Source organism: Ranitomeya imitator, chromosome 1 (genome assembly GCF_032444005.1).
Source record: "Ranitomeya imitator isolate aRanImi1 chromosome 1, aRanImi1.pri, whole genome shotgun sequence".
Classification (NCBI taxonomy): Eukaryota; Metazoa; Chordata; class Amphibia; order Anura; family Dendrobatidae; genus Ranitomeya; species Ranitomeya imitator.
Genome location: NC_091282.1, coordinates 652,021,921 through 652,035,116, shown reverse-complemented (window position 1 = coordinate 652,035,116; position 13,196 = coordinate 652,021,921). Strand labels below are relative to the sequence as shown.

At 46.2% G+C, this 13,196-nt stretch overlaps 1 protein-coding gene across 1 annotated transcript in view; it reads right to left on the bottom strand.

Moving 5' to 3' along the window:
* SV2A (synaptic vesicle glycoprotein 2A) overlaps nt 1-13,196 on the bottom strand; it is a 185,574-nt gene that overhangs the window by 45,248 nt on the left and 127,130 nt on the right. The window contains exon 6 of the mRNA XM_069728698.1: nt 4,405-4,494. Within this exon, the coding sequence (XP_069584799.1) occupies nt 4,405-4,494 (90 nt within the window). The remainder of the gene's footprint in view (nt 1-4,404; nt 4,495-13,196) is intronic.

Genomic DNA, 13,196 nt, shown 5'->3' with positions numbered 1-13,196 from the left:
GGAGCGCCTGAGCCCTAAGGTTACCCATCGGGCCCCGCGCCATGTAAGGGGCCCCTCACGAGACCCTCCGGCTGTGGTCACAGGCCGTAGGCCTAGAGCGCGTGGACCCGGAGCCGGGAGGAATCCGGAGAATTGGCGGGGCCTGCAGCTGGGGGAGGTGTCGGCCCCCCATCGACCAGAATGGCGATGACGGACAGGGATCCGGTGACAGGTGCGGCTGGTGCCCAACCTGGAAAGGACACAGCTCAGCAGCGGCGGGAAGCGCAGGTACCAGCACGAGGGCCCGCGGCCCGAGCGCCTTTATCCAGGTCCCGACACGAGGAATCCACTCACTCACCGGCGGTGTCAGAGACAGCAGGTCCGAGCGTGGGGTTGGCGGGAACCACTATGGATCGGGCTGCCACGCAGCATTCTGAGGGGTCGCGTCGGGAGGCAGCGGTACAGGCCTCACAGCGCAGAGCGGCTGCTCAGTGGCAGTGGGATAGCTCCGCCCACTCGCTAGCTGCTGCTGCTAGGGAAAACGACAGTGTAATGCATTTGTGGCACAGGAGCAGAGGGGGAGGAATGAAAGGGGCGCACGGGGGATCCACTTAACCCCTGTTGGGAGGGACAGCTTAGTACCCTGGGGGGAAAGGGGGAGTAGTACGGGTCAATGGCCCACATCACCTGGGAGGCCGGTCATACAGGATACAGCCCAATGGGGCGATGCGCAAGCAGATCACGCAGCGGTCGGTCGAGATTGGCTGTTCGGGGCTTCAGAGACAGCGAGTCAACAAGTCACGGATGCTGCTGGGAACACAGCACCCAGGCAGCTAGGTGAGAGGGGATCTTTAATTTCTTTTCAACCGTTGCTAGCTTCTGATGTAAATATGAGGGAGGGTTCATTTGCGGGGGGAGGGGGGATAGTGACGGATTGGGCATTGTTTTACAGGGTTTCAAATATTTGGTTAGACTGTGGGAGTTGGGGAGTGGTCAGGGTGGAATATCGCCCTTGTCCGCATGGTTGGGTAATGTACGGGAAAGGGGACTCGTGGATACAAATAGGGCAATGGATTAATCGAGTTCGGCACCGTGTACCGTTACAAGAAGTTCTGTAGCTAGTGGGGACACCGTGACAGCTGGCGGTGAGGTAGCAGGTCAGGGATCTTCAGTAGGGGATAGCAGGGAAAAGGAAAAAGATGAGGCAGTACGGTTGGATGATGCAGCAAAAGGGGAAGTTTACGTTTGCTTTAAGGGGCCATTGGGGGCTCATTTGAAGCAGGAAGTGAAGGAAAAAATTTGGAAGGGGGAGTATGTAGAAATTTTTTCCTTACTCCCTCTGGAACGTTTTAACTTGGATAGGGGGCGTCGGGACAAGTCTAGGAAGGAGGACGAAGATAAGAGGAGGTTTCGGTTGATTGCCCGCACCTTCTCTAACTGGCTGCAAGCATTTGCGATACTAGCTAGTGTCATTGGGGAGAAGTCGCCTGAAACTTGTTTTCCCCTGTTTTGCTATATGGATACGATCGGTAAGGCATATAGAGTTTATGGGGGACAAGGTTGGCTGCATTACGATGAACAATTCCGCCAACGGAAAGCGGTTCGACCTAGTATTCGGTGGGATCACAAAGACATAGCATTATGGATGAGAGTAACGGCTCCGGGTAGATCAGGGCAAGGTTCGCAGTATTTTCATGGGGGCACCGGAAGGCTCAGGGGCTATCGTACAAGGTGCTATTGATCTTAGGAGAGCAATTAAACACTATTTGTTCCTCCCAATGGGAAGTAATGTTGTTCAAATTGGCTTTTTGATTGGCGTTTTTTGGGGCATTTCGTCTGGGGGAGTTGGTCAGTCCTTCTAGATTCAAAAAAGGGGGATTGCTGAGGCAAGATGTGGATGTGTTTGAGGAAAGATTGGTCATAATCCTGAAGTCCTCTAAGACAGATATTGAAGGAAGGGGTTGTCGGGTGGTGCTTTTTGAGGTGAAGGGTTCCCCTTTATGCCCTTTACATTGTATGCGGAAGTTTTTAATGGGAAAATGGCGGGGGACGTGACAGACATCAGAATGTGAGTATGTAGTGTTTTTTTTTTTTACTTTTTCAATGGTAACCAGGGTAAATATCGGGTTACTAAGCACGGCCCTGCACTTAGTAACCCGATGTTTACCCTGGTTACCCGGGTGCTACAGGGGGACTTCGGCATCGTTGAAGACAGTTTCAACGATACCGAAGTCGTTCCCCTGATCGTTGGTCGCTGGAGAGAGCTGTCTGTGTGACAGCTCCCCAGCGACCACACAACGACTTACCAACGATCACGGCCAGGTCGTATCGCTGGTTGTGATCGTTGGAAAGTTGTTCAGTGTGAAGGTACCTTTAGCAAACTAACAATTACAGACTGATACAGAGGGATGAGGAGGACCCTGCCCTTGCAGGCTTACATTCTACAGGATGGTGGGGAAGGTGACAGTAGGTTGGGGGGTTGCATCAGCTCTGGTGTTGGTGAGGCGGTAGCTCCGGTAGTGGTGAGGAGGCTGCGGGGTCATTACAGGCTGTAAGCTTTCTTGAAGAGATGGATTTTCAAGTTCCGTCTGAAGGATCTGAATGTGGTTGATAGTCGGACGTGTTGGGGCACAGAATTCCAGAGGATGGGGGATATTTGGGAGAAGTCTTGGAGGCGGTTGGATGAGGAGCAAATAAGTGTGGAGGAGAGAAGGAGGTCTTGGGAGGACCGGAGATTACGTGAGGAAAGATATCGGGAGATTAGTTCAGAGATATATGGAGACAGGTTATGGATAGCTTTGTAGGTCAGTATTAGCAATTTGAACTGGAGGGAATGGGAGCCAGTGAAGAGATTTGCAGAGGGGAGAAGCGGAGGAGTAGCGAGGAGAGAGATGAATTAGTCGGACCGCAAAGTTAAGGATGACCTGGAGAGGTGAGAGAAAGTTAGCAGGGAAGCCACAGAAAAAGATGTTGCAGTAGTCAAGGCGGGAGATGATGAGGGCAGGCACAAGCATTTTAGCAGATTGAGGGTTGAGGAAAGGTCAGATTCTGAAAATATTTTTGAGCTGGAGGCGACAGGAGGTGGAAAGAGCTTGAATGAAGGACAAGGCAGAATCAAGAGTTACTCCGAGGCAGCGGACTTCCAGTACAGGGGAAAGAGTGTCTTCAGCATAAAGGTGGTACTGAAATTCATGGGACTTTGAGTTCTTCCAGGCCAAGTATATAGATTGAGAAGAGTAGGGGTCCTAGAACAGAGCCTTTGGGGACTCCAACAGAGAGAGTGTGGGATGAGGAGGTAGAGTGGGAGTGGGAGACACTGAATGTGCGGTTGGAAAGGTATGAGGAGATCCAGGATAGGGCGAGGTCTTTGATGCCAAAGGAAGAGAGGATCTGTAGTAAGAGGCAGTGGTCAACTGTGTCGAAAGCAGAGGACAGGTCTAGAAGGAGGAGTATAGAGTATTGTCCGATAGCTTTGGCTGTAAGTAGGTCGTTAGTAATTTTGGTCAGGGCAGTCTCAGTGGAATGATGGGGATGGAAACCAGATTGTAGATTGTCAAAGAGCAAGTTAGATGAGAGGTGGGAGGAAAGTTCAGCATGGAGGTGCTGCTCCAGGAGTTTGGAAGCAAATGGGAGCAGCGATATTGGACGTTAGCTGGACATAGCGGTTGGGTCAAGGGTTGGCTTTTTAAGGATAGGCGTGATTGTGGCATGTTTGAAAGCAAAAGGGAAGGTACCAGAAGTTAGTGATAGGTTGAAGAGGTGGGTTAGGGATGGGATAAGTGTGGTGGTGAGGTTGGGGAGGAGGTGGGATGGGGTCAAGCGCACAGGTGGTGAGGTGTGGTTTGGAGAGGAGACAATTAAGCTCCCCTTCAGTGATGTCGGAGAGGGAGGTTATGGGGGAAGAGCATTGGTCTGGTATACAAAGGGGTTGTGGTGGCTGAACAATAAAGACTTGCCTTGTTTGGTCGATCTTATTTTTGAAGTGTGTGGCTAAGTCCTCAGCAGAGATGAGGGAGGTTGGAGGGGGCAGTAGTGGGCGGAGGAGGGAGTTAAAAGTTTTGAATAATGGTTTGGGGTTGTAGGGAAGATACGAGGGTTGTGAATAGATGAGATCCCCTTCAAAGAGATTAGATCCCCCCCAAAGGAAATGAGATCTCCACGAATGAACTCTCCACCAAAGAGATGAGATGATGAGGCCACTGATGAGATGATGAGACCACCACCAATGAAATTAGATCTCCACCAATTAAATCCTCGCTAAAAATATGAAATTTCTATCAATGAAATGAGATCTCTACAAATGAAATGAGATCTCGACCGATTGATTGATGATATAGTGATCCTCATTTCTTACGATCATTGGGAAGTCTCAACCTATTTAAAGAAAACCTCTTTAAGTGAGTGCCCTGTAACATGTCTACTTACAGAGAAGACGCTTTCTGGGTGGCCTTTGGCCCGCATGTTGGTGTCGTGAACTTGCTTTAGAACCATCCAAGCTTCATCATGTTTTCCGTTCTGGAAAAGATGTTGAAAAGGGTTAATCGTATGTTAGTTCACATACAGGAGTGTCCTATAGACATCACCGACCCTGCAGATATTACTCTACATACAGGAGAGTCCTATACACATCACCAGCCCTGTAGATGTTTCTGCACATACATAAGAATCCTATACACATCACCGGCCCCGCAGAAGTTATTGTACATACAGGAGAGTCCTATACAGATCACCGACCCCGCAGATCTTAGTGTACATACAGGAGAATCCTATACACATCACCGGCCCTGCAGATGTTACTGCACATACAGGAGAGTTCTCAAGACATCACCGGCCCTGCAGATGTTAATACACATACAGGAGATTTCTACACACGTGAACTTGCTTTAGAACCATCCAAGCTTCATCATGTTTTCCGTTCTGGAAAAGATGTTGAAAAGGGTTAATCGTATGTTAGTTCACATACAGGAGAGTCCTATAGACATCACCGACCCTGCAGATATTACTCTACAGATGTTACTGTACATGCAGGAGAGTCCTATACACATCACCGGCCCCGCAGATGTTACTGTACATGCAGGAGAGTCCTGTACACATCAACGACCCCGCAGATGTTACTGCACATACAGGAGAGTCCCATACACATCAACGACCCCGCAGATGTTACTGCACATACAGGAGAGTCCTATACAGATCACCGGCCCTGCAGATATTACCGTACATACAGGAGAGTCCTATACACATCACCGTCACCGCAGATGTTACTGCACATACAGGAGAGTTCTCAAGACATCACCGGCCCTGCAGATGTTAATGCACATACAGGAGATTTCTACACACATCACCAGCCCCGCAGATGTTACTGCACATACAGGAGAGTCCTATACACATCACTGGCCCTGCAGATGTTACTGTACATGCAGGAGAGTCCTAAACACATCACCTGCCCTGCAGATGTTACTGTACATGCAGGGGAGTCCTAAACACATCACCGTCCCAACAGATGTTACTATACATGCAGGAGAGTCCTATACACATCACCGGCCCCGCAGATGTTACTGTACATGCAGGAGAGTCCTGTACACATCACCGACCCCGCAGATGTTACTGCACATACAGGAGAGTCCTATACACATCACCGGCCCCGCAGATGTTACTGCACATACAGGAGAGTCCTATACACATCACCTGCCCTGCAGATGTTACTGTACATACAGGAGAGTCCTATACACATCACCGTCCCAACAGATGTTACTGTACATACAGGAGAGTCCTAAACACATCACCGTCCCAACAGATGTTACTATACATACAGGAGAGTCCTAAACACATCACCGTCCCAACAGATGTTACTATACATGCAGGAGAGTCCTATACACATCACCGGCCCCGCAGATGTTACTGCACATACAGGAGAGTGCTATACACATCACCTGCCCTGCAGATGTTACTGCACATACAGGAGAGTGCTATACACATCACCTGCCCTGCAGATGTTACTGTACATACAGGAGAGTCCTATACACATCACCGTCCCAACAGATGTTACTGTACATACAGGAGAGTCCTAAACACATCACCGTCCCAACAGATGTTACTATACATGCAGGAGAGTCCTATACACATCACCGGCCCCGCAGATGTTACTGTACATGCAGGAGAGTCCTGTACACATCACCGACCCCGCAGATGTTACTGCACATACAGGAGAGTCCTATACACATCACTGGCCCCGCAGATGTTACTGTACATACAGGAGAGTCCTAAACACATCACCGTCCCAACAGATGTTACTATACATGCAGGAGAGTCCTATACACATCACCGGCCCCGCAGATGTTACTGCACATACAGGAGAGTCCTGTACACATCACCTGCCCTGCAGATGTTACTGTACATACAGGAGAGTCCTGTACACATCACCTGCCCTGCAGATGTTACTTTACATACAGGAGAGTCCTGTACACATCACCTGCCCTGCAGATGTTACTTTACATACAGGAGAGTCCTATACAGATCACCGGCCCTGCAGATATTACTGTACATACAGGAGAGTCCTATACACATCACCTGCCCTGCAGATGTTACTGTACATACTGTACAGGAGAGTCCTATACACATCACCTGCCCCGCAGATGTTTCTGCACATACAGGAGAATCCTATACACATCTCTGGCCCTGCAGATGTTACTGTACATGCAGGAGAGTCCTACAGTTGTGGCCAAAAGTATTGACACCCCTGTCAGATAATACTCAGTTTTTTCCTGAAAATGATTGCAAACACAAATTCTTTGTTATTATTATCTTCATTTAATTTGTCTTAAATGAAAAAACACAAAAAGAATTGTCCTAAAGCCAAATTGGATATAATTCCACACCAAACATAAAAAAGGGTCTGGACAAAAGTATTGGCACTGTTCGAAAAATCATATGATGCTTCTCTAATTTGTGTAATTTACAGCACCTGTAACTTACCTGTAGCATCTAACAGGTGTTGGCAATAACTAAATCACACTTGCAGCCAGTTGACATGGATTAAAGTTGACTCAACCTCTGTCCTGTGTCCTTGTGTGTACCACATTGAGCATGGAGAAAAGAAAGAAGACCAAAGAACTGTCTGAGGACTTGAGAAACCAAATTGTGAGGAAGCATGAGCAATCTCAAGGCTACAAGTCCATCTCCAAAGACCTGAATGTTCCTGTGTCTACCGTGCGCAGTGTCATCAAGTAGTTTAAAGCCCATGGCACTGTGGCTAACCTCCCTAGATGTGGACGGAAAAGAAAAATTGACAAGAGATATCAAACGCAAGATTGTGCGGATGTTAGATAAAGAACCTCGACTAACATCCAAACAAGTTCAAGCTGCCCTGCAGTCCGAGGGTACAACAGTGTCAACCTGTACTATCCGTTGGTGTCTGAATGAAAAGGGACTGTATGGTAGGAGTTATAAATCATATAAAACCCCATAAAACTTACTTTATTAGGAAAATATTTAAAATACCACCAACCTGTGGTACTCCCAAAAATCACAAAAACACACCGTGAACAAACTGGTTGGAGGATCTAGTGTCCCTAAACTGATCGCCAAACCAGGGATTCAAGCTTGAGGAGGCTAATTTGCATATTCCAGGTGCCTTCTGGGAAAAGCGAAGTCTCCCTAAGCTAGAAGATCGTTGGGTACAGCCGGGACCAGCTGCTTGGAAAGCATCACCAAATTTTTGCCTGTAGGATATTATTGCAAGAGAGCTTGGCTGAGTAGATTACACAAGAAGGAAAACACACAGCAAGTCAGCAGGATCTAGGAGCAACATGGCAGATGTGACAACCTACATGGTGAGCTGCAGCATGTGCTACATGTTCACAGACCGACCAGAAGAAGAATCAAATTTCACCTGTCAGAAGTGTAGACTAGTGGCCCTTTTAGAAGAAAAGGTGCGGGGTCTGGAAGAAAGAATAGCAACTTTGAAACTCATCAAAGAGAATGAAGACTTTCTAGACAGAACAGAAGCATCTCTACTGGTCACAGAAGGTGAAAAAAGTGTCAGAGAACCTCCAAAAGCAGATGAGTGGAAGCATGTGACCAAAAGAAGCAAGAAGACCATGGAGAAATCACCAACCACACAACTGAAGAACCGATATCAAATCTTTGTAGAGGATGAAGATGGCACACCTAAGGATGAAGCAATACCAGCAAGCAAAAAAGAAAAGGGCACACAGCAACAAGTGACAGCAAAAAGTACAGCCAAGAAGCAACGAAGAGTGGTGGTGGTGGGAGACTCACTACTGAGAGGCACAGAAGCAGCCATCTGCAGACCGGACATAACTGCAAGAGAAGTATGCTGCCTTCCAGGTGCGATGATCAAGGATGTGACCGATAGGATACCAAAGCTCTTCAGCTCCAAGGACGTCCACCCATTTCTTCTGATACATGTTGGCACCAATGACACGGCAAGGAAGGACCTACCGACAATCTGCAAAGACTTTGAAGAGTTGGGGAAGAAAGTAAAGGAACTGGATGCACAGGTAGTTTTTTCTTCTATCCTTCCAGTAGACGGGCATGGCACCAGGAGATGGAACAGGATCCTTGATGCAAACAACTGGCTAAGACGATGGTGCAGAAAACAAGGATTCGGATTCCTGGACCACGGTGTGAATTACTGGTACGATGGACTCCTCGCCAGAGATGGACTACACCTCAACAAACCTGGGAAACACACATTCGCCAGAAGACTCGCTACACTCATCAGGAGGGCGTTAAACTAGAAGAAGAGGGGACGGGAAGAAAAACATTAGACTTGAACAAAGAAGACCCAGGAAAACATACTCAGATGGGAGGTAAGAACATTTCTAAAACAATCCACAGCGAGGAGATTGGAACAAAACAAAATCCTCTAAACTGCATGCTCGCAAACGCCAGAAGCCTGACAAACAAGATGGAAGAACTAGAAGCAGAAATATCTACAGGTAACTTTGACATAGTGGGAATAACTGAGACATGGTTAGATGAAAGCTATGACTGGGCAGTTAACTTACAGGGTTACAGTCTGTTTAGAAAGGATCGTAAAACTCGGAGAGGAGGAGGGGTTTGTCTCTATGTAAAGTCTTGTCTAAAGTCCACTTTAAGGGAGGATATTAGCGAAGGAAATGAGGATGTCGAGTCCATATGGGTCGAAATTCATGGAGGGAAAAATGGTAACAAAATTCTCATTGGGGTCTGTTACAAACCCCCAAATATAACAGAAACCATGGAAAGTCTACTTCTAAAGCAGATAGATGAAGCTGCAACCCATAATGAGGTCCTGGTTATGGGGGACTTTAACTACCCGGATATTAACTGGGAAACAGAAACCTGTGAAACCCATAAAGGCAACAGGTTTCTGCTAATAACCAAGAAAAATTATCTTTCACAATTGGTGCAGAATCCAACCAGAGGAGCAGCACTTTTAGACCTAATACTATCTAATAGACCTGACAGAATAACAAATCTGCAGGTGGTCGGGCATCTAGGAAATAGCGACCACAATATTGTACAGTTTCACCTGTCTTTCACTAGGGGGACTTGTCAGGGAGTCACAAAAACACTGAACTTTAGGAAGGCAAAGTTTGACCAGCTTAGAGATGCCCTTAATCTGGTAGACTGGGACAATATCCTCAGAAATAAGAATACAGATAATAAATGGAAAATGTTTAAGAACATCCTAAATAGGCAGTGTAAGCGGTTTATACCTTGTGGGAATAAAAGGACTAGAAATAGGAAAAACCCAATGTGGCTAAACAAAGAAGTAAGACAGGCAATTAACAGTAAAAAGAAAGCATTTGCACTACTAAAGCAGGATGGCACCATTGAAGCTCTAAAAAACTATAGGGAGAAAAATACTTTATCTAAAAAACTAATTAAAGCTGCCAAAAAGGAAACAGAGAAGCACATTGCTAAGGAGAGTAAAACTAATCCCAAACTGTTCTTCAACTATATCAATAGTAAAAGAATAAAAACTGAAAATGTAGGCCCCTTAAAAAATAGTGAGGAAAGAATGGTTGTAGATGACGAGGAAAAAGCTAACATATTAAACACCTTCTTCTCCACGGTATTCACGGTGGAAAATGAAATGCTAGGTGAAATCCCAAGAAACAATGAAAACCCTATATTAAGGGTCACCAATCTAACCCAAGAAGAGGTGCGAAATCGGCTAAATAAGATTAAAATAGATAAATCTCCGGGTCCGGATGGCATACACCCACGGGTACTAAGGGAACTAAGTAATGTAATAGATAAACCATTATTTCTTATTTTTAGGGACTCTATAGCGACAGGATCTGTTCCGCAGGACTGGCGCATAGCAAATGTGGTGCCAATATTCAAAAAGGGCTCTAAAAGTGAACCTGGAAATTATAGGCCAGTAAGTCTAACCTCTATTGTTGGTAAAATATTTGAAGGGTTTCTGAGGGAAGTTATTCTGGATTATCTCAATGAGAATAACTGTTTAACTCCATATCAGCATGGGTTTATGAGAAATCGCTCCTGTCAAACCAATCTAATCAGTTTTTATGAAGAGGTAAGCTATAGGCTGGACCACGGTGAGTCATTGGACGTGGTATATCTCGATTTTTCCAAAGCGTTTGATACCGTGCCGCACAAGAGGTTGGTACACAAAATGAGAATGCTTGGTCTGGGGGAAAATGTGTGTAAATGGGTTAGTAACTGGCTTAGTGATAGAAAGCAGAGGGTGGTTATAAATGGTATAGTCTCTAACTGGGTCGCTGTGACCATTGGGGTACCGCAGGGGTCAGTATTGGGACCTGTTCTCTTCAACATATTCATTAATGATCTGGTAGAAGGTTTACACAGTAAAATATCGATATTTGCAGATGATACAAAACTATGTAAAGCAGTTAATGCAAGAGAAGATAGTATTCTGCTACAGATGGATCTGGATAAGTTGGAAACTTGGGCTGAAAGGTGGCAGATGAGGTTTAACAATGATAAATGTAAGGTTATACACATGGGAAGAAGGAATCAATGTCACCATTACACACTGAATGGGAAACCACTGGGTAAATCTGACAGGGAGAAGGACTTGGGGATCCTAGTTAATGATAAACTTACCTGGAGCAGCCAGTGCCAGGCAGCAGCTGCCAAGGCAAACAGGATCATGGGGTGCATTAAAAGAGGTCTGGATACACATGATGAGAGCATTACACTGCCTCTGTACAAATCCCTAGTTAGACCGCACATGGAGTACTGTGTCCAGTTTTGGGCACCGGTGCTCAGGAAGGATATAATGGAACTAGAGAGAGTACAAAGGAGGGCAACAAAATTAATAAAGGGGATGGGAGAACTACAATACCCAGATAGATTAGCGAAATTAGGATTATTTAGTCTAGAAAAAAGACGACTGAGGGGCGATCTAATAACCATGTATAAGTATATAAGGGGACAATACAAATATCTCGCTGAGGATCTGTTTATACCAAGGAAGGTGACGGGCACAAGGGGGCATTCTTTGCGTCTGGAGGAGAGAAGGTTTTTCCACCAACATAGAAGAGGATTCTTTACTGTTAGGGCCGTGAGAATCTGGAATTGCTTGCCTGAGGAGGTGGTGATGGCGAACTCAGTCGAGGGGTTCAAGAGAGGCCTGGATGTCTTCCTGGAGCAGAACAATATTGTATCATACAATTATTAGGTTCTGTAGAAGGACGTAGATCTGGGGATTTATTATGATGGAATATAGGCTGAACTGGATGGACAAATGTCTTTTTTCGGCCTTACTAACTATGTTACTATGTTACTATGATACCTGAACTGGTACCTGCCTACCTGCGGGGGTTGGCGCCCTAGGGGAAAGCGTTGTGGTGCCCCCACTCCACGGCGGCTGGCCCTGCGGTCCCTATTGAACCCTTATGTATGTCCAGGGTCCCTCTACCCAATCGCACACCTAAAGGAACCCCTAACAACTAGACATAGACACTCCTACGTCTAAGGATCACTAGACCCCACACCGTGCCATAAAAACAATAAGGAACATGTGGAGAAAAAATGATGGTTAGATATAAGCAGCCTTGGAGCAATAAACTTTACTCCACTGAGCAAACAATGATGCCATCAATATGCTGCACGCATGCTGTCAGATGATATAAATGAATATGCTGGTGAGCATGCCTCTGGATTAGCTATGGCTATTTAAATACTTATCCAGCCTCAGCATGCCGTCCACCTCTCCCCAGTACCGCCTCAACGCGTTTCGCCTCTTCGGCTCATCAGGAGGCCCTGATCAAGAAACATGTGTCCCGATGATATCAGATAAGTATATACTCACGCATGCTTACCAGCATATTCATTTATATCATCTGACAGCATGCGTGCAGCATATTGATGGCATCATTGTTTGCTCAGTGGAGTAAAGTTTATTGCTCCAAGGCTGCTTATATCTAACCATCATTTTTTCTCCCACATGTTCCTTATTGTTTTTATGGCACGGTGTGGGGTCTAGTGATCCTTAGACGTAGGAGTGTCTATGTCTACTTGTTAGGGGTTCCTTTAGGTGTGCAATTGGGTAGAGGGACCCTGGACATACATAAGGGTTCAATAGGGACCGCAGGGCCAGCCGCCGTGGAGTGGGGGCGCCACAACGCTTTCCCCTAGGGTGCCAACCCCCACAGGTAGGCAGGTACCAGTTCAGGTATCAGTTTAGGGACACTAGATCCTCCAACCAGTTTGTTCACGGTGTGTTTTGTGATTTTTGGGAGTACCACAGGTTGTTGGTATTCTAAATATTTTCCTAATAAAGTAAGTTTTATGAGGTTTTATATGATTTATAATTAGTAAAAACACCCTTGTGCTATACCAGGTTTTTTGACGAGTTAAACTGTATGGTAGGAGACCCAGGAAGACCCCAGTTCTTACCCCGAGACATAAAAAAGCCAGGCTGGAGTTTGCGAAAACTTACCTGAAAAAGCCTAAAACGTTTTGGAAGAATGTTCTCTGGTCAGATGAGACAAAAGTTGAGCTTTTTGGGCAAAGGCATCAGCATAGAGTTTACAGGAGAAAAAAAGAGGCATTCAAAGAAAAGAACACGGTCCCTACAGTCAAACATGGCGGAGGTTCCCTGATGTTTTGGGGTTGCTTTGCTGCCTCTGGCACTGGACTGCTTGACCGTGTGCATGGCTTTATGAAGTCTGAAGACTACCAACAAATTTTGCAGCATAACGTAGGGCCCAGTGTGA